Below are 20,344 nucleotides of genomic sequence, written 5' to 3' on the forward strand. Positions count from 1 at the left end.
AAATTCAATTTATACCGAGACATGAAAATGAAATAAACAATGAAATAAAAAATGTTTATTTCATTTTCATGTCTCTGTGTAAATAGCAAAGTAATACACAAACCGAAAATGAAACAAGCAATGCAATCAAATATGTAACTATAAACAACGGAAAACAATATTAGCAGCTAACGAATAATAAACAAAACGCAAATGAAATTAAGAAATATGAAATTAAAAACCAAATAAAAAAAGAAATAAAGAATGTAATCAAATATGAAATTAGTAAACAAACCGATAATGCAAACAATGTAATCCTATACGCAATGTAAGTTGAAATGATCCAAAAGTTATATAATGCCGCCGCGCAATTTAAGTTGAAAAGATCCAAAAGTTATATAATGCCGACCGCCGCCCTCGCCATCTGGTGGTACCAGTTCTAACTTTATGTTAGTTTATGAACATTAAAAATAAACATTTAAAAATTATTACAAAGCCCTTTGAATCATCCGTTTAGTTAGCCGTTATTTTTAAAGATTCAAAAATATATTTAATTTGTCTAAAACATAGATGGCAGCAGAAATTTTTTCTCCTTCGCCACAGCGGCGGCGGCGGAGTCGTAACCTCTAATAAATTCATTTTTACACACCTACGAGCTAAACGAAATTAAAAAGGCCAAAAATAGGAAAAAGCGAATTTACGAATTTTTTACAAATTGTCTCTGGAACGCGTTTACAATACGAGATTTCCGGTCTCTTAGATTTGGTCTCGTAACTTTTGAACTTACGAGACTTTTAACAATGTCTCTGGAACGAGTACTTAGTTGAAACCAGAAAGGATGCTACCTTATTGGAGGAAAGACCCTAAAATTGGCCACGGGTGTTTGTAGCAGGTAAGGAATGTCTATGGTAATAACTCATCAGGTAAGCACGAGGGGTAAGACAGTCTCAGATAATCTGTACACCGAGTTCGTCAATTTAGCACTGTTAAAGGTACATATTTTCAAGAGTTCGCGAGTTCCATTTAGCACTGTCAAAGGTACGGCAGTGTACACTGAGTTCGCAGTGTCTTACCCCTCGGGTAAGCAGTATAGTATTCCTAAAACGTCATTCAATTGATTGCATCCAAGGGCGTATTTAAATGTGTCAGGGTAGGGGGTGTTGGATTTTTAATTTAAAAAAGGGGTGTGCGCAGTTAAAACCTAACCCGAAATAGAATCCTGGATACACCCTTGATTGGGAACCCACGCACGTCGATTTTTTTACAACAAAACTCTCACAATGTACATACTCAGGCACGTCCACATAGTAAAGCCACTGTATTTCATTTTAGTCTGTTCCATATTATTAATTAGAAACTGAATTGCAAAACTAAATTGCATTTAAAACTTAATTTTGTTTACGTAAAACAAAGATTTGTTCCCGGCGTACTTGAGTTAATAATCCATAAATTTTGAGGTAGTTGTTACGCAAATTATAAATTCTAGCCGAAACGAACGCAGAATTTAGTTCCAAATTTACTCCCCGTTTAAAATAATAAAATATTAAAAAAAAAATGAAAAAGTACATTATTTAAGGAGCTAACAAAAAGTTCACTTCGATTTAAATATTATTAATTTCAAACAAAATGGCGAAGAATAAGATAACACAATATTTGCAAAACAGAACAAAATAAAGCGATAAATTCAAATAGAAAATTAAAGTCTCACCAATTAATGACCAAGTACACTCGGTGAGCGCCGCAGTGTATTAAATCCTTGAGCAGTATTCCGAACCATCAGCACGGCACCACCACCAGGGAAATTAAACTCAACGATGATTTGTATTCATTTGTCGGGTCTCGCACCATCGTTGAGTGGTGGATTTCTAGTCGAGAACGAAACTACAATTGGCAGGTACTGCACAGAGGATAGTTGAGTCGTTGTTCAAAGCTAGGATCGTTTTTGAAAAGGAAGACGTTTCTCAAACAGGAGCCTGTAGAAATTGAAAAGTGGAAAAGTTTAGCCGAACAAAATCAGACAAAGTATTATTCGTAAAACTACGTCACGTAGAATTACGAAATATTTAAGGTTATTCGTATTCAAAAGAAAACTTTATTTGTAAAAAAATGATTTTTTTTTTGCCCCAACCATATTTATTTCACTGTTTACTCTACAACTTTCTCATTGGCACCCCCCGAAAAAAACTTTGTAAAGCCCTTGGAACTTTTTTTCTTCTTAAATAAACATTTCACAATTCTTGGTCTTACACCCTTTACATTTTCTAATTAATTAGTTTCGCTAAAAATCAAATTTACCTAAATTAAAATATATACAAGTACAAGGGCCAGGAAGCCTGTTGAGAATAGTAATGACGGCTTGTTTCTAACAGGGCCGGATTATCCAGTAGGCACAGTAGGCACCGTGCCTAGGGCTTACGAACAATTAAATTGATTTTTTTATTGAGTTATTAAAAAATAGAGAAATAAAGACAAAAAAGCTAAATTCAAAATTCGAAATCAATCACTTTTATAATTAGAAACTGTTTTCGGTAAGTTGTTACACAGTAGACTAAATTACAGAATAAATTATGTAAACTTTGCGGCTCTTTTCCTGAGCAAAATCACAAATAACATCTTCAAATGACATTTCCCGCATTAAATCGTTTAGAATTGAAAGAAGTGCAAGTGAACAGGGCCGAATTATCCAGTAGGCACAGTAGGCACCGTGCCTAGGGCCTACGAACAATTAGGGGCCTACGAAAAAAATTAAATTAATTTTTTATTGAGTTATTAAAAATAGAGAAATAAAGACAAAAAAGCAAAATTCAAAATTCGAAATCAATCACTTTTATAATTAGAAACTGTTTTAGGTAAATTGTTACACAGTAGACTAAATTACAGATTAAATTATGTAAACTTTGCGGCTCTTTGCCTGAGCAAAATCACAAATAACATCTTCAAATGACATTTCCCGCATTAAATCGTTTTCAATTGAAAGAAGTGCAAGTGAAGACAATCGTTCTTGTCCCATCGTTGACCGCAGATAATTTTTGATACGTTTCAGTTTGGAAAAAGATCGTTCACCTTCACAACTTGTTCCAAAAATTGAAAGATAAATTCGAAAAGCAATATTTACATTTGGAAAGCTTGTGACCAACTTGTTCTCTATTTGGGCCTTCATCATTTCAGCAACAGATTTTGTGTCGGCGAACATTCTGGAAAACAAAAGAAACTCATCCGCAAATGCCTCTTCTAGATCTGATGAATATATCTTAATTAATTATTTTGCTTTAGAAACTATTTCATCACTTGACAGAGATCTGTCAATAAGAAAACTGAACCTGTAATGTAATCCTGAATTAGCTGCTCGCCGTTTTTCCATCTCAATGATAAGTCTGTCTATGATCACATAGAAGGACTGTATACGGAAATTGTCACTAGCACTCAAATTTAAACTAGTATCAATATGATTCTTATCCATCACTTCGTCATGAAATCTTTTTCGCACATGTTTGCGCTTTGTACATTCTTTGTAATCAGATTGTTTAAGATCTTTTGCCATACTTTCAAACGCTTCGAATTTATTACGTGTTTCATGAAAGTGTTTTGTGAGACTGTCATACAATTTTATGACAGTGCACAACTCTATGCCAGGCTGCTGCAAAGCTTTATTGGCTATATCAATTTGTTGAAGTAAATCTTTCCAAATCACACACATTAGCGCAGTCTCATAATGGTCTAAATGTTTTATTAACGATCTTGCTTAATGGACAGCGGCTGGTGGTTGGCGTTCGCTTTTAACAATATCAAACAATGCTAGGCGAATCTCCGAATAGTTTGCATAAAAAGCTTTTGTAGCATCACTGCGTGCTGACCATCTTGTTTCTGACAAACTTTGTAGAACAGAAGCGTTTGCTTTATCCTTAATTCGCTCTTTAAATTTTGACCATCTCTGTGGTGAAGCCGAAAAGAAAGTATACACTGACTGAACAATACCAAAATAGTTAACTGCTGCTGAACAACACTCCACCGCAGATGAACCAACCAAATTTAAGCTGTGTGCTGAGCATGGTATCCATTCTGCTAAACTGTTGATCTCTCTAAATCTAGCTTGTACGCCAGAATAAATTCCACTCATGTTGCTGGCATTATCATATGATTGAGACCTGCAATTTGTAATAACAATACCATGAAGATTAAGAGTATTCACTACAAGATCAAACAAGAATTTTCCGTCGTGATGTTCAATTGGAATAAATTGAAGAAATCTTTCCACAACATCTCCATTTGAGATGACGTAACGAATAACCAGTGTAAGTTGATCAGTGTGACCAATATCAGGAGTTGAATCTATGCTAATTCCAAAATACTTTGCATTCTTTATTTCAGAAATTATCTGTGTCAATACTTTGGAGCCTAATATATCAATGAACTCTTCACATATAGTTGAAGACATATATGATACATTTCCCTTCCCCAGGTTTCCATATCTTAGAATGTGTTCCATTAGAAATGGATCAAATTGAGCTAAAAGGTCAATGCAGCCAAGATAGTTTTCATTGTTGTGACAGTCATGCAATTCAGTCTCACCACGGAAAGCTAATCCTCTTTCAGCAAGAAATTTTATAACTGCAATTATTCTGTTCAAAACTTCAGTCCAGTATTTAAACAATTTCTCTTTTTCTTTATGGAGCTCTGCATCAATCCTAGTGGACTTCTGACGTTGCAACATCATTGATAGAGCAGCAATATGGTCTTTAGATTTCTCATGGAAAGTTATCCTTGCAGTTGCATTTTTCCAATCATCAAATCCAGTTTGAAATTGATTACAAGATTCATCGACACTACCATATTTGCAACCAAATAGCTTGCACACATAGCAAAACACTTTCCCTGTTGACGGAGAATAAATAAGCCAATCTCTCTTGACAACTTCTCCATTTGTCAATTTTCTCAGAAAATATTCCTTACGTGCATATCTTGTCTTGTCTCCAAATTGTCTACCCATTGAAAGAAAATCACTTTCTAAATTCTGCGAAGGGATATTTTCTGCATAATAGCCTATAAGATCTGCTTTTATTTCCCATTCAGCTGGATCACTGACTCTGCATTCATTGCTTTGCCTCATTTTTACATCTTCGGTGCTTGCTAGTTCTGAATCTGGATCATCAAATTGAAGATGTTTATCTTTAAGCTGGTTGATCTGTTCTGGGTTTTCATAAATAACATCTGTTTCACTTTGTTTGGCAGTTTCGTTCGGCAATATTTCTAGTATTAAGACATTGACATTGGTCATGACAGTTGTGTCATTGTTGGGCTTTTCATAATTATTTATATATTTCAGTATAGAGCCCTTCATCTTTTTTAATGTTTCTTCTTTCTCTTCCCTTTTCTTTCGTTTTTCAGATCCAGACTCGTGTTTTCTCTGGTATCCATCAGACATGGCTTCAAAAATTACCAATACTAATTAAAAATTACTAATTGGTAAACATTAAGACAATTATAAAGTATTTTTATTTTAAGTTTTTAACTATACGAAATATTAGAAAACCGGAAAATAAATAGTCATGAAATCAGTTTCCAAAAAGTGAATTGAGATAAAAGTAAAATATACCTGGGTGCATTCATAAATATTATGGTTCAAAACAAAAATGGTACAAAACAATATCGTCAAAAAATGCTGTAAACGTGTTTACAACTTACATATTTTATTGTTTATTTAAATTATAATTGATTTGAGGCCTACTACAAATGCAGATATACAAAAGTGCCTAGCAGTGGCGTCGCCAGGGTTTTCATTTTGGGGGGGCCAATCTGGGCCAACTATTTCTAGTATAACTTAGATATAATGAAATGTCGAATATATAGTTTTCCATTCTGTTGCTTGGCTTTTAGATAGATAGATTTAAATAGATTCAGGTTTGCACTTTTATTTTTATTATTGTAAACAATATTTCGTACCTCTTCCTTAATCCAATAATATTGGAATGGTTAGACATCTTGTTACGTTTTAAACTAACCGGATATTTATTTCGATTTTTTTCCTTATCAATATAGCTTTACTCTCTACGAAGTGCAATTTAGATTCCTCGCGTACACTACTTCACTAAATACTCATAAAACTAACTAGAATCACAACTTAAGAATGGCGACGGACGGAATTTTCGGGCGCACAATTAGTCACGGGAAGATAGGAAAAGTCTAGCTCTTCGCAGTTAGTTTTCTTCCCATTCTATTTTTTCTAAATATGATGTTTTTTACGATTTATATATAAAAAACATTGAAGTAACGCTTTTTTTGGGTATTTTACGTTTCATAAAATACCCCAATAGTTTACCACTGAATAAAAATGTTCAATTATTTTCAATTTCAAATTGATTAACAGTAAAATAAATTAATGACAGATAATACAGAACTCATACACAAGAGTAGAAATCAGTAAGCTTTCGAATTGTAAAACGTATTTTAAGTCCTTGCAGTGGAAAGCAAATTTTTCCAACTTTGGAAAAGGTGAAAACGGGGCAAGCGCTATCGACTACGCGCGTCTGAGAGATAGGGCTGCCAAGTGCGGACCCCAAAAAGGGTCTGGCGACGCCACTGGTGCCTAGGGCCTACGACGACCTTAAAACGGCCCTGGTTTCTAACATATCATGTATAAATTTTGGTCCTGGGATGAGGTAGCCGCCTTTCTCATAGGCACTCCTCAAGCGGGGAAATGCTGCTTAAAACTTTGACGACTGGAAAAGTAACCACCCGTAAGCTCTAATACCTCAGCAGTGTAAAGGGCCGTTCACAAATAACGAAACGCAGAAAGGGGAGGAGGAGTGTAAGCGTTACTCAGTGAAAAGTACTCCACCCCCGATGAATTTCTTAAGGGGTAAACTGTATGCGTCTCCTATTCAGGTAATCTGAATTGTAGTATCGGTATCTTCGACTAACAGAGAATACCGCTGTAGACACTAAACTAAAGGAAGTGAATGATTCCTTCTCCTTGAAAGCAGTGCCGTATTTCCGCCTAGGCCAACCTAATTCGTGGCCTAGGGGCCCATCCTTGGAAGGGACCCTCCAGTGATCGTAATTACTGTATTCGAAGGCATAAATCTATAATATCAATCGTAATTTATATTGGAGAAATTCCTAGGTAGAAGATTTTGTTTTAAAATTACCAAAATTTCTACCTGGCAGTTTACGGACGCAGCCTTACATCGCAATGTTGCATAATTATCGCATATTTAGTGGACGATTGTTAAGAGCTTTTATTTAGTATTATAACCGTAGAGCTCAGACTTCTCAGCTGAATCAGGGAAATTCAGGCACAGCCTAGTTCCAGGGATAAGAGTAAATGCAGCGCGAGAAAAGGGGGCCCAGACTCCTTATCTGCCCAAGGGCCCAGGATCTCTAAGTCCGGCCCTGCTTGCAAGACTTTGGCGTAGGGAGCCTTTTTCACTTACGTGTCAGATTATTCGTTGCTTCACACTAACTAACGTAGCTATCTTTACAGCTAGAAAAATGCCGTTGTTTAAGGGCAATCTCGATATTCGGAAGAGAGAAACATTGAACTTAATTTCGAAAGTGGAATATTTAATTTTTTTCATGAAAACCAACCTATTTTAGTAAGCGTGCATCAAGTTTCTGTTCAAAAGATTGCGATTTTCAAGGTCAAAATCGCTATATTTCAAATATATATTTGTTAAAAGATTTTAGTTTATTTTCGATATTGCAAGTTTGAAGGTCGAAATCGCCATTAACTAAGGATTGCTCATTTGGTATAGGAGTCGCATCATTCATATTATTTATGTTATGAAATTCCATTGATTTATCACTTTGTTTGTACTTAAAGGTTGGCAAGTAAAGAAAACGCATGTATATAAACGGGATATTTTTATTAAAATAACTGAAAATTTTATCGAGATATTAGTAAGTAACCTTGAAGTGACCCTTTTTGAACCCTCATTCAAGTTTCTTGTAATTTGTTAACGCTCATATTGGATTTAGTTTTATCAACTGGTTTAAATAATACCGATATTAATTAAGTCTGTATTGGGATAAACTTAAAAAAGGGAGAGGATTTTTATAATAAAACCAATAAATGAAGTAAATTTTAGATGAAGTATCAGTGACAAAAATAAGAATTTTAAAACTTTGTTTCATTCTAACGAACGTTGTTTGGTCGTTTGTGTCTCGACTGAAAAAGAAGAAAACTTCAAACACAAGATATGAGTAAGTAGTACTTACAATTAACCGTATCAGCCATTTCGATGACGATTATAGTGTGTCAGACAGAAGCATGGGCACCAAATAGGCACGTAGGATTAAGGGGTGGCTTAAGGGGTTAACGTTCTTAAACTGTTGCGCAGCGACTAGGCCAAATGAAGTAAAACGTCACAGGACCTTTGATGATTCCCTACAAGAGAGATCATGAAATGATTTTCAGGTAACATTCAATTTGATACCAGTACCAGTACCAGTTACCAGCAGCTGTTTTATGTAAAAAAGAGTTTAATAAACTATTTTAAACTGGTCTCCGCACGGAAATACTTAAAATATAATATTAAGACTTATACAAATATAGGCAACTAATAATCGTTGTCCCGAAACTACCAACTTAAGCACTTAACAGAATGGAATCTCGAAGAAAACTGCAGGTAAACGTTCGAATCGCGTATTCGGTAGAATTCTATCGAATGACCGCGATCGATTAAATCTGAAAGCTAAGAAGAAATAAACTAAGGTAACGCATTCGCCGGGGGGGGGGGGGGATTTCAAGAGACTGGCTCGATTAGTTAATTTTTATACAAAATATCGTGCCTAGTAAAACTTAAAAAAATTATTAAATGGCTACAAATGCTGAAGATAAATAAACGTTATTGCATTAAGAATGAAATAATGTACGAAGACGAAATATTTCCGTTTAATGTTTCCTACCCACCCACGTTCTCTCATCGGAGGGTGGGTTTTCAGATTGAACTTTCCTTTCGCTTTCTAGATTGATCCTAAAATGAGATGTAGAAAACCAGAGGGCACTACAGTAACGTTCTACTTGGATAGAATGATAGTTTCCCCGTGATCTGACCACCAACCCAACGTAGTGTGAGATTAGTCTATAATATCCCGGAAACGGCACTAGAGGACCAGACGTAAGCTCAGCCATGAAGGCACTGGTGAAGGTGAAATATTTGTAACATTCTTAATATATGTCCTTTTTTCATTAGAAGAAACATAATCCTTTACTGTCAGAGTTTGTAGTGAGAAATGCATGTATAGTATAAAGGGTGTTTATATATGTAAATTGTTTCTTTTCTCCGTCTTTATTTTCACTGGCCAATGATGCCTTTTTAATCTGCTTTGATATGAAAGTAAAAAAATTCGTACTTTGTATTTGCATAACAAAAAAGTGCAATTTTATTTATCGATTCGATGCAAAACAATTTTTTTACAAAGATTCTCTTCGATATAAATTCTTACTCAGAAATTGATAGTTAAAGCACTGTTTCAACTTCGTTCCAATAGTAGAGTGACTGTTTCTAAGAATCACCATATTAATTTATTCGTCATGGCTAAAGTAGGACTAGTGAGCAGATTCGAAAAGGGCGAACACTTTGGTTCGTCCATTAGGTTAAATACGGTAACCGAACGACTAGCGCTGCTCAGATTAGACAATGTAGCGATCGTTCGCAACCCATCGACAGTGGCAGTCGGATTTAAAACACGCTGTCTGAACCCTATTAAAGAACACTATGTTACTAGAGTTGTGTCTTTTCAAGATGAAAGCATGCCACCCAATTCCGAAGTTTCTTCTCAATATCAGAGCGGAAACGGTTTTGAAGTAACTGACAAACATGTAAATGAAAAGGCGACGCATCCAACTACCGGAGAGAGAAAAACTGGACATCGTTCGACGGAGGACTACGAAGAAGACACCGAAGACTACTTGTACGAGTTGGAGATAAACTGCGTTCAAGGCGACATTCTAAGAAAGCAAAAAGAAGTGACGGAGTCCATGAGAATGGTGTTGATTAACTGGCTCATCAAGGTATTACATGGTTTTTTGACCTAATTATATTTATTACTTTTGATATTATAATTACAGGTTCATTCGGCCTTCAATTTTAATCCCGAAACTCTTTATTTAACGGTATTCATATTGGACAGTTACTTGCGACGTAAGTCCGTACCCCGTTTGCGCTTCCAACTGCTGGGTGTCACGTCTTTCTTTGTGGCTTCGAAGTATGAAGAAGGTTCTCCCGCCAACATCGACGACCTGGTTCATTTGACTGACAAAGCTTGCACCGCCAAAGACGTCTTGAAGATGGAACTGAAGGTCCTCAAGACACTGGACTTTGACCTTGGACGGTCTCTTCCTGTTCACTTCCTGAACAGATTCCTTCTTCGCCTATCCATCTCTGGCCACTCGCGGATGGAATCATCATCAAGATACATCCTGGAGTTGACGCTTTTGAATGTTTCCCTGTCCAGCTTGCCACCGTCTCGAGTTGCAGCGTCCGCCCTCGTCCTTGCAGACCAGATCTTGTCTGGTGGCGAAGAAGAGAGAACGTGCTTCTTGGACCAGGTCTGTGGCTCCACGCGCGTAAAAGTGGATGACATTAAATCGGCCATCCAAGAATTAAGTGCTTTGTTAAGTTCTTCGGCAGTTAACGAGTACTCGGCTATTAGCAAAAAATACAAGCGCCGTAGATCAAACGAAGCTAGTCTATAACCGTTCTTGTAATTACAAAAATTAATTTAAATTTATAATATAATATATCAATTGGCAATGTTTGTATATTTTTAAGGAAAACGATTTTTATTATTGACGTATGCTATAAGAGCGATAAAATAAATGTTAAAACCGTATTTATTTAGTGTTTCGTTAACCTATCATTATCTTACGTTGTAGGTTAAGTGCCTTCTCACTAGATCTCTAAAATAGTTGAATCCCAAACGAAATCCTCCGTAATGTCGAGTAATTATTGGGTTCAAAATATTTTAACGCTGTAATTAGTAATTCAAAATTTACACAGTGAAAGCTTCATGAAAGGGTTGGTTATTTTTTTCTTTAAAAACTACTAGCCAAATTGGAATTTCATTAGGAGCTGTCACGAAAATTTTTCCTTTACCATAATTTCACTAGCATACTTCTTTGTTTGTTTTTCGGATTTAATTACCTATATTTCTAGCCGTTTTTCTAAAACCAATATCTTAGATTTTCTAGTTACACCGTCATAAATAGACAATGTATTGAATTCTGAAGCGCGTCCCTCGTTGCCAGAGTTACATATCCAGAACTACGGTTAACATTGCTCACGCTGTAGAACAGCACTTTTCGGAGATATTATACGAGTAGATTACGGCACTGAATATTTTGGGCATCCGAAAAGCAAACGGTTCGTCCTATCAGATTGGAAGTTTTAACGGGACCACCTTTTGAAGTGTTAGCTTCGGTCTTAAAGTTATGACTTTGAAAGATAATGTTAAACATAGGTTTTAAAATAAAATCCACAATTGCACAGTTTGAAATATTTAATTTGCGCGCTACGCACGTTTCGACTCGATCGCCCGAGTCTTCGTCAGGCACTAAAAATAATAATATATTTTTCTTAGCAACAAACAATATCGATCATTCCTCGCGTCAACGGAACGAACAAATACCAATGACAATTATAAAGGAAAGCAATACAATAAATACGCATATGGCGAGGGAGAAGTTTATAAAAGTTACTTGTACGGGGCTATACGATGGTGTAGCGGACCATCTCACGGTTAATTTGTTTATTAGGTTTTTTTTTTCAATTTTATAATTTCAGTAGACTCACGCGTGTTTAGCATAAACCTGTTTTTTGCACTTTTGACGAGTGTGATATCCCTAGTGTTAAACGTATGACCTTGCTGGTTGGCATGGTCAGCTACCGCTGATTTCTCAAATCTATTCAGCCTAATATCGGCTTATTTATCAGTGTAAATAAAAATGAAGTGGTGAAATCCGCCCTAGCGGAACATGTGTTTGATAACCCGACTCACACTATTAACTGGGACGATACCAAATTATTAATTAAGTCTAAAAACCCTTTCTATTTTAATATTATGGAATCTTTTAACATTTATAAAAATAGGAAAAAACTAGTTAATAGAGATCTAGGACCGAGTGCGGATATTTTTAAGACTGTTGCGTTAAATCCCCCCCCCCCCCCTTGTGTTTTTTAGTTTTTTAAAATTTTTGTGTCATAGTAAAATGGTGTCGCGCACTTGGAATTTTCACTTATCAGACTTAAAGCGTTTGACAACTGCGGCGTATGCGCCATAAGCCGAAACATGTAACCTGGTTTTAAATTGTTTTTAATAAAAACCTCTATAGTGTACTGGTAATCGTTGAATTTTGTCAGTTTATTATTATTAATTACACTAGTTTTTGGAGTTCGTTATTCTATTAGCTTTAAGTGATGCGTGATTCATGCCTGGCGTCTCGATGGCGCCAGGCTTGACATAATTGCAAACCATGATTTATTTGGGACGCTACGGCTGACCCTTTGAGGTGTCCCGCTCGTTGGAACAGAAAAATTGATGACGGGAGAAGCGTTTGACTGGTTCTATACTGAAGGCCCATTTTATTCGTGGATAAGTTTTTCGAGCGCAGTTCGCGATGCCTTTGAAGGCAAGTTAAATGACGAGGCTGTTATGAGCAAAATTGTTCTGAATATACAAGTGGAAAACCAATCCGTAATCCACTACGCGTAATCGATGCAGGCCTTGTTTAGTCAGCTAAACGCGGGTCTCACTGGTCAGGAAAAAGTCCATTACGTATTAAGGAACATGAAAAGCCGCCGGAGAATCTGCCCCCGCAAACTATCGTCAATAAACGCTGTTTCGTCTACCCCTGGTCGAGATTTAGTAATTTTTGGGAAGCCGTGTTCCCGAGGGCTCGACTTTCTTGAGATTTATATAGGGAACACGCCAGTTACTGCATTAATCGATCCGGGGTCATCACATACTGTTGAAGAAAATTGGAAGCGATAAAGATATGCGATGTGTAAACAAAAAAAATCTTTTTATTGTGTAAATATATTTTTTAAAGCATATTCCATTTGTCGCACCGATAACGTTTTATTCTTCCATGTTTTTTAATGGTTACATTTTCAGTATAAAAACCGCCATTCAAAATGTAACCTTGCTTCAGTTCGTATTATGTTTCATCTCAAATAAACTTGATGTATCGTTTTAAAATGTTGACTCCGTCTTAATTCATTTTCATCTTGTGTGGAAGCTGCTATTATCATTGAAGCGTAAGAACTTCAATAGGTTATGGGCCCAGCACGCTCCCACTACGGTATTATCACAGGCGATTGGACAGAACCGATCAGAACCACGTCAACAGAAGAAACGTATGCGGCTGTTTTCAAGAAATATCAAGTAGCGGTCAGCATAAGCCGTACAGTTATTTGGTCAGCTTTATCCCGTAAAGTCCAGAACATGATTGCTGACTGCGAGACGCCCAAAGATATATGGGACAAGCTCCTCGAGATTTTCGAGCAGAAGTCATCGAACCGGCTCCGGAAGCTTCTAGCTAAAATAATGCGAGCCGCAAAGTCCTCTGAAGTTGATATGGCAACACACCTTGCTCAAATGCGTTCGTTGTGGGCTGACATCCTGACTACTGCTAAGAGAGAAGGATATCTCTTTTGATGACTGCATTCTGGTTGCTTGCATTTTCGAGTCCTTGCCGCATGATGAATACCGAGAGTTCAGCATGCTGTGGGATACACTGCCGGACGAAAAGCAGACTGTCGCTGAGCTTGAGCGCCTTCTAATTGGACGTGCAACACGAGATGACAACGCTTCAGCAGATTCATCCGGGCTAATAACTCGTCGAGAAGGCAACAGAAACTCCGGACAGGCAACGAACCGAAATCCTCGGAAGAAATTGCCAAGATGCTACAACTGTAATAAGCCAGGTCATTTTTCAAAAGATTGCAAGAAGCCCAGGAAACCTGTCAGAGGCAGCCGCAACACCTCAGAGGTCAATAGTAACGACGGTTACCTCGCAGCAAATGGCCTGATGGCTGGGTCATCCACCGAAAGCCACTGGTACTTTGACTCAGGAGCAACACAGCATGTTATGAATGATGCGACCAAGTATGTCAACTTCCGACCTTTCGATAGCCCAGCTACGCTGCAAGTTGGTAACAAGGCGCACATGACAGCAGATGGAGAAGGGGACATCCGAATACGTTACAAAGTCGGCAATACCGTTAATTGCGACGTTATCCATGACGTCTGGCATATTAGTGACTTTGCATGCAACGTCTTCTCACTCAAGGCTGCCATAAGACGTTATCCGAAGCTGGAGTTCCGAGCGTCATCAACTACCTGTGGACTATACGACGTGAAGAGAGGCAAGCGTCAACTATGTCTTCCTGGGAAAGTCGAATCTTTGTACCGCTTGGATATCACGGTAGACCAGCCGCAAACTCGGGTCTACCTTGCCGCAGATCCAAGGAACGACAAGAAAGCTGATCTCCAAGTTTGGCTTGAACGCTTGGGTCACCAAGACAAACGCCATGTTGCTGCTACGTTGAAAAAGCTTGGATATGAAGTCACTGATTCGAAAAAGGATACGCTATGCGAGAGCTGCGTCTATGGGAAGATGTCTCGTCAAAATTTCGGTACCCGTATTGACAAGGCCACGAAACCTGGAGAAAGAGTCCATTCAGATCTCTGGGGGCCATCACCGACGCCATCGCTGGGAGGAAAGCACTATTACCTCCTCTTCAAAGACGACGAGTTTTCCGGTTTACGAATGACATATTTCCTGTCGAAGAAATCTGAAGTGGTTGACTATCTCAAGGAGTTTCTCGCTGCCTGCAAGAATTACGAACATATTGTCCGCGAACTGATCACCGATAATGGGACTGAATATGTCAACGATGTATTCCGCCGTATGACTACTGAAGAGGTTGGCCTAACTCATCGAAGGTCAATGCCATACACTCCGGAGCAAAATGGCGTCGCTGAAAGAGAAAACCGGACGATCATGCAATCCGTAAGAGCCATGCTCCATTCCAGACCTGATCTGCCGCCGAATCTCTGGGCCGAGGCAGTTAACACGACGACTTACATTCTCAACCGATCAGCACCGACTCGCATAGCTGGGAAGACTCCGCTTGAATTATGGTCTGGGAAAACTACCCCGTCAATCAAGCATCTGAGAATTTTCGGAACCGACTGCTTTGTCCATATCCCGAAGGTGAATCGCAAGAAACATTCAAGAAGGCTTAAAGGATTTTCTGGTTGGATATGAAGGATATGCAGATGGATACCGGATCTACGTTCCAGAGCTAAGAAAGGTTATCAGGTCCCGAGACGTAAAATTCAACCCCGATTAATGTTCCATCGAAACTTTTATTCCTGCATGTGATGTTGCCACCAGACAGGGCGAGCACTTCTCCGAAGATTCGGATTGCGGATACGAGACCACCAGATCCGTTGATGCCCAAGAAGACGAGACTATGAGATCCGTTGATGCCCAAGAAGACGAGACTATGAGATCCGTTGATGTTCAAGAAGACGTGACATCCAAATCCGTCGAGGTATCCAAAGACGTGACATCCAAATCCGTCGAGGTATCCAAAGACGTGACATCCAAATCCGTCGAGGTATCCAAAGACGTGACATCCAAATCCGTCGAGGTATCCAAAGACGTGACATCCAAATCCGTCGAGGTATCCAAAGACGTGACATCCAAATCCGTCGAGGTATCCAAAGACGTGCCATCCAAAGCCGTTGGCAACCCGGAAGACGTGACATCCAAATCCGTCAAAGTATCACGAGACGTGGCCTCCACACCCGTCGGAACGCACACTGAAGTCACTGGTCCTGTCCTTCGAGATCGATCGACACTGAAGACAAGGAAAAATGTCTGCTGTACCTGTACACAAGTGGGTAAGGTCTTTCTTATCTGCGATGAACTTCCGAAGACTGCAGAAGAGGCACGTTCCAGTCACGACTCTGAAGAATGGAAGCAAGCTATGGATGAAGAGCTATCAGCCATGGCGGAGCACGAAGTCTACGATTTGGTTGATCCACCACTGAATAAAAGCATCATTGGGAATCGCTGGGTTTTCCGTACGATGAATGATGCAGATGTTACGGTCATCAGACACAAAGCTCGTCTTGTAGCAAAGGTTTATGTTCAGCGTGAAGGGATTGATTACGATGAAACTTTCGCGCCTGTTGCCCGCTATGAAATGATCCGTATCTTCTTGAATATAGTCGCTCAGAAGAATCTCAAGATAAATCAGTTTGACGTAAAGACTGCATTCCTATATGGAGACCTGACTGAAGAACTCTATTTGCGTCAACCAGAGGGTTTCGACGACGGTAGCGGAAAGGTCTGGAGACTTCGCAAGGGAATATATGGTTTAAAGCAATCACCACGTTGCTGGAATCAACGAATTGATCAAGTATTACGAGACTATGGTTTCAGTCAAGCAGACGGTGATCGTTGTCTATAAGTCCTATCGACTGGAGATACATACCTTATCCTGGTTCTCTATGTCGATGATGGTTTGATTGCTGGAGGGTCCGACGAAGGCATTGATGCTTTCCTGGAGTCTTTCAAAGACGAGATCACCACTGGCCCAGTCTCTACTTATATTGGTCTGAAAATCGATTGCACGTCCGATGGTTCCATTTTTGTCCACCAGAGTTCATATCTGGAAAAAGTACTCGAGAGGTTCAATATGGTCGATTGCAAGCCGATGAAAACTCCTGCTGTATCCGCAGACATGCAGGAAGAAAGCCAGAAAACGTTTGCGACGCCAAAGATCTACGCTTCAGCTATTGGAAGTCTCAGATATGCAGCTCTCGGCACCCGGCCTGATATCGAGTATGCAGTCAATCGTGCTTCAAGTCCAACAATAGCAGATTGGAATTCTGTAAAGAGAATCTTCCGTTACCTAAGAGGTACAACGAACCTGGGGCTGCTGTTTCCATCGAACAATACGATGACTACAATTCCATACCCTGATGCTGATTATGGAGGTTGTGAAAAACGAGATGCTCTACTTCGGGGATCATCTGCTTCATTGGAAGAACGCCTGTGAGTTGGGCTAGCAGAAAGCAAGTATCAGTCGCTCTTTCAACGACTGAGGCGGAGCTAGTAGCTGCCACAGAAGCCGCTAAAGATGTTGTCTGGATCAAGAATATCAAAGGAAGCCTTGGGTTATAACAATTCCACGAGGTTCCAGTTCTGCGGGTCGACAACGCCGGAGCAATTAAATTGATCAAGAATCCGGAGTTCCACCGTCGCACAAAACATATAAATATCAGGCAATTTTACTGTTGGGAGCTTGTTCAGAACGGTCAGATCGACGTAACGTACGTGTCTAGCGAGAATCAACTGGCAGACATCCTAACCAAGCCATTACCTGCCACAGTCTTCATACGCCTACGTCAGATGTTGAATCTTTTTGCGTACAACGATATCTTCATCGAGGGCGAGTGTTGAAGAAAATTGGAAGCGATAAAGATATGCGATGTGTAAACAAAAAAATATTTTATTGTGTAAATATATTTAGGTTAGAATCTCTTGTTTTTAGTTTCGGGGATGTTTTTTCTCGGACACCGGGTAGAACAAATTGTATAGAACATTACATAGATGTGGGGAATAGTATCCCGTCGTGTTCCCCACATCGTTATTCGCCAGCGAAACGCGCAGCCATGGATAAAATAATAAACGAAATGTTAGACTTAGATCTAATCGAACCTTGTTATAGCCCCTGGTCTTCTCCCGCAATTTTAGTCAAAAAGAGAGAGGGCTCCGTAGATTGTGCATCAATTATCAATAGTAACAAAAAGACGCGACAAGAAGACGCCCACCCTTTGGCCCGTAGTGATCAAGGTTTGTAAAAATGCTTGCCGCACTATCAGGTTGGCTCGCGCGGACCCCTACTCTCTGGGTTTTGGGGGAAAATATTTGGAGGGGGAGGAAGAATCGTGCTTCGGGAGATTGACATCACATGATGTCGGGAGGAAAAAAACAAGGTGTTGGGGATCCTGTAGCCGGGTCAGTGTCAACTCGTCGCTGGGCATGTGGTCGCTGGTCATTTGGTCGCCGGACTAACGGTCGTCTAGGATAAGTGGTCGCCGGACTACTGGTACCCTAAGAAAATTCGTAAGTCGGACTAGCCGTCGCGTATAATAAAATATTACTTTTTCACTCACTAAAAGACACACTGATATCAAAGTATAGCTTAAAATTAACAAAATTATTAAAAAAGACACTGTCTTATAAATGAAACTTAAATTCAACGCACTAATCTGCCATATTAACCAAATAAATTTTTAACTAATTAACATAAGATAAATAATTTATAGATTCTGGTCCTTTCGTACTAAGAAACTTTTCAAAAACTGTAGATAGAAACCAACCTGGCCTAAACCGGTTTGAACTAAAATCATGTAATTTTTTAATAGTCGAACAGACTAACTAATAAAGCTTCTTCACCTTACAATTTAATTAATTCAACATCGAGGTAACAAACATACTCTTCGATTAGAACTCCAAAAATATATTATACTGTTATCCATAAAGTAACTTAATCTTACTTCACTAAGAGTGGATCATCATTAATTTTAATTTAACTTAGTTTATTAGCTACCGCCCCAGTATAAATAATTTAGCCATAAAACTAGAAAACATTTTTAAAACCAAATAAATTAAGCTTTATAGGGTCTTATCGTCCCATAGACTCATTCTAGCATTTTTACTAAAAATTTAAATTCAAAATATTTAAAAAAGACAGACTTACCCTATTTATCCCTTCATACCAGATCTCAATTAAAAAACAAATGATTATGCTACCTTAGCACAGTCTTGCTACTGCGGCCATTTAGTTCAACCAGGGGGCAGAATTTACTTTAAATAACAGTTCTTAAAGAAATGTTTTTGATAAACAGTTAAGGTAAATAGTTGCCGAGTTCCTCTATTAAACTTAAATTAAAACTAATTCAACTAAAACTTAATCAAAAAATAACAAGCTCTTATATCTACTAATTAAATCATTATGAACAATTTTTTAAAATTTAAATCTTCTCTTTATAACCCTTCTAAGCGACGTTTTCTTATATGTATTTATCAATTTTTGCTAGCGACGACTTTTGAATGAAAAACTATTTATAAGCGACGACTTGTCCATCTTATGAACTTTCTTAGGGTACCAGATGTCCGGCGACCACTCAACCGGCGACCACTTTCCCAGCGACCTGTAGCCAGCCGTTTGCGAGAAACTCCAACCAAACCAAGGCCCGTAAAACGGAGCGAACGCCGCAGTCCGGCAGCCGCCGAACAGACGTGCTTTTACTCAACGAATAGAAATTATAAAAGGTATGTAAATTTTATTAAATTGACTATTTTTAAACAAATATCATTCAGGATTACATACTTAATAACCAAATACATTTAAAATAAAATATCGAGGCTATTTTTTTAAGTTGAGAAGTATTGTTATTTGTTAGTACAATGGCACTCAAATCAACGTACAAGGCTTAATAAGTTTTGAAATATTTTTTGCAGGGCCGTCTTGATAGAGGTTATTCTAATGTCTATGGGTGGCTGTCTATGATATTTAATATGCCTGGAATGAAGTGCTCAGTATTAGGTTGTGATAATGATTACAATACAACTAGAGACTGCGGTATCTCTTATCTCAGTTTTCCGAAAGAATTAAGTTTAAGAAATTAACCTGAAATATGCTCGTATTTGTTCCACCCACTTTAATGTTGATGACTTTGAAACTCACCTAAAAACCCAGGGCCGGCTCAAGACATTTTTCTCACCCGGGCAAGGGGGATATTTGGCGCCCCTCTTATTTTGAGACTAAATAAAACTACCCCCCCCCCCTTAAAAACATGTCCATGTTCTAAATTTCCCGTTTTCATAACAATAAATAATCCCTATAATCACTTTCTAAATACTCTGTGTAAACATATATAATACCTTCTTTCTGGTACATGGTCATTTTACATGGAGCTTGAAACACTAGGTAAGGTGGCAAGACTAGTTACTGGGTATACCTTAAGTTCATTAATAATAATGTCCATACTGAATAGTATCACGGTTAATATATGTGAAATAAAAGAATAAAGTTTACGAAGAACCCGTGAGTTAAAGATAAAAGTAATGGATATTTTTATTTTTAACTCACGGGTTGTTCTTAGTAAACGTAATTCTTTTATTCCTTACATTAATTGCTTTAACAACTTAATTAAAACACTTTTTGGGGGATTTTTTAAGGCCTACACCATATGTGACATAATAACTCATAAGTAGGCCATAAAAGCATTTTCGTTAATGAAACCTTGTTCACGGGATATGACGTTATTTACGTCACTT

The 20,344-nt window shown here is 38.2% G+C and overlaps 1 protein-coding gene across 1 annotated transcript; it reads left to right on the forward strand.

Annotated features, from left to right (window-relative positions):
- Positions 1 to 9,446: 9,446 nt before the first annotated feature.
- LOC149946449 (G2/mitotic-specific cyclin-B2-like) lies at positions 9,447 to 10,812 on the forward strand. Its single transcript, XM_090172895.1, has 2 exons — positions 9,447 to 9,991; positions 10,049 to 10,812. Exons 1-2 carry the CDS (start codon positions 9,512 to 9,514, stop codon positions 10,673 to 10,675), a joined length of 1,107 nt encoding a protein of 368 aa, XP_090029021.1. The 5' UTR covers positions 9,447 to 9,511; the 3' UTR covers positions 10,676 to 10,812.
- Positions 10,813 to 20,344: the final 9,532 nt, after the last annotated feature.

Source organism: Leiobunum rupestre, chromosome 4, assembly GCF_980474605.1.
Source record: "Leiobunum rupestre chromosome 4, qqLeiRupe1.1.hap1, whole genome shotgun sequence".
NCBI classification, from domain to species: domain Eukaryota; kingdom Metazoa; phylum Arthropoda; class Arachnida; order Opiliones; family Sclerosomatidae; genus Leiobunum; species Leiobunum rupestre.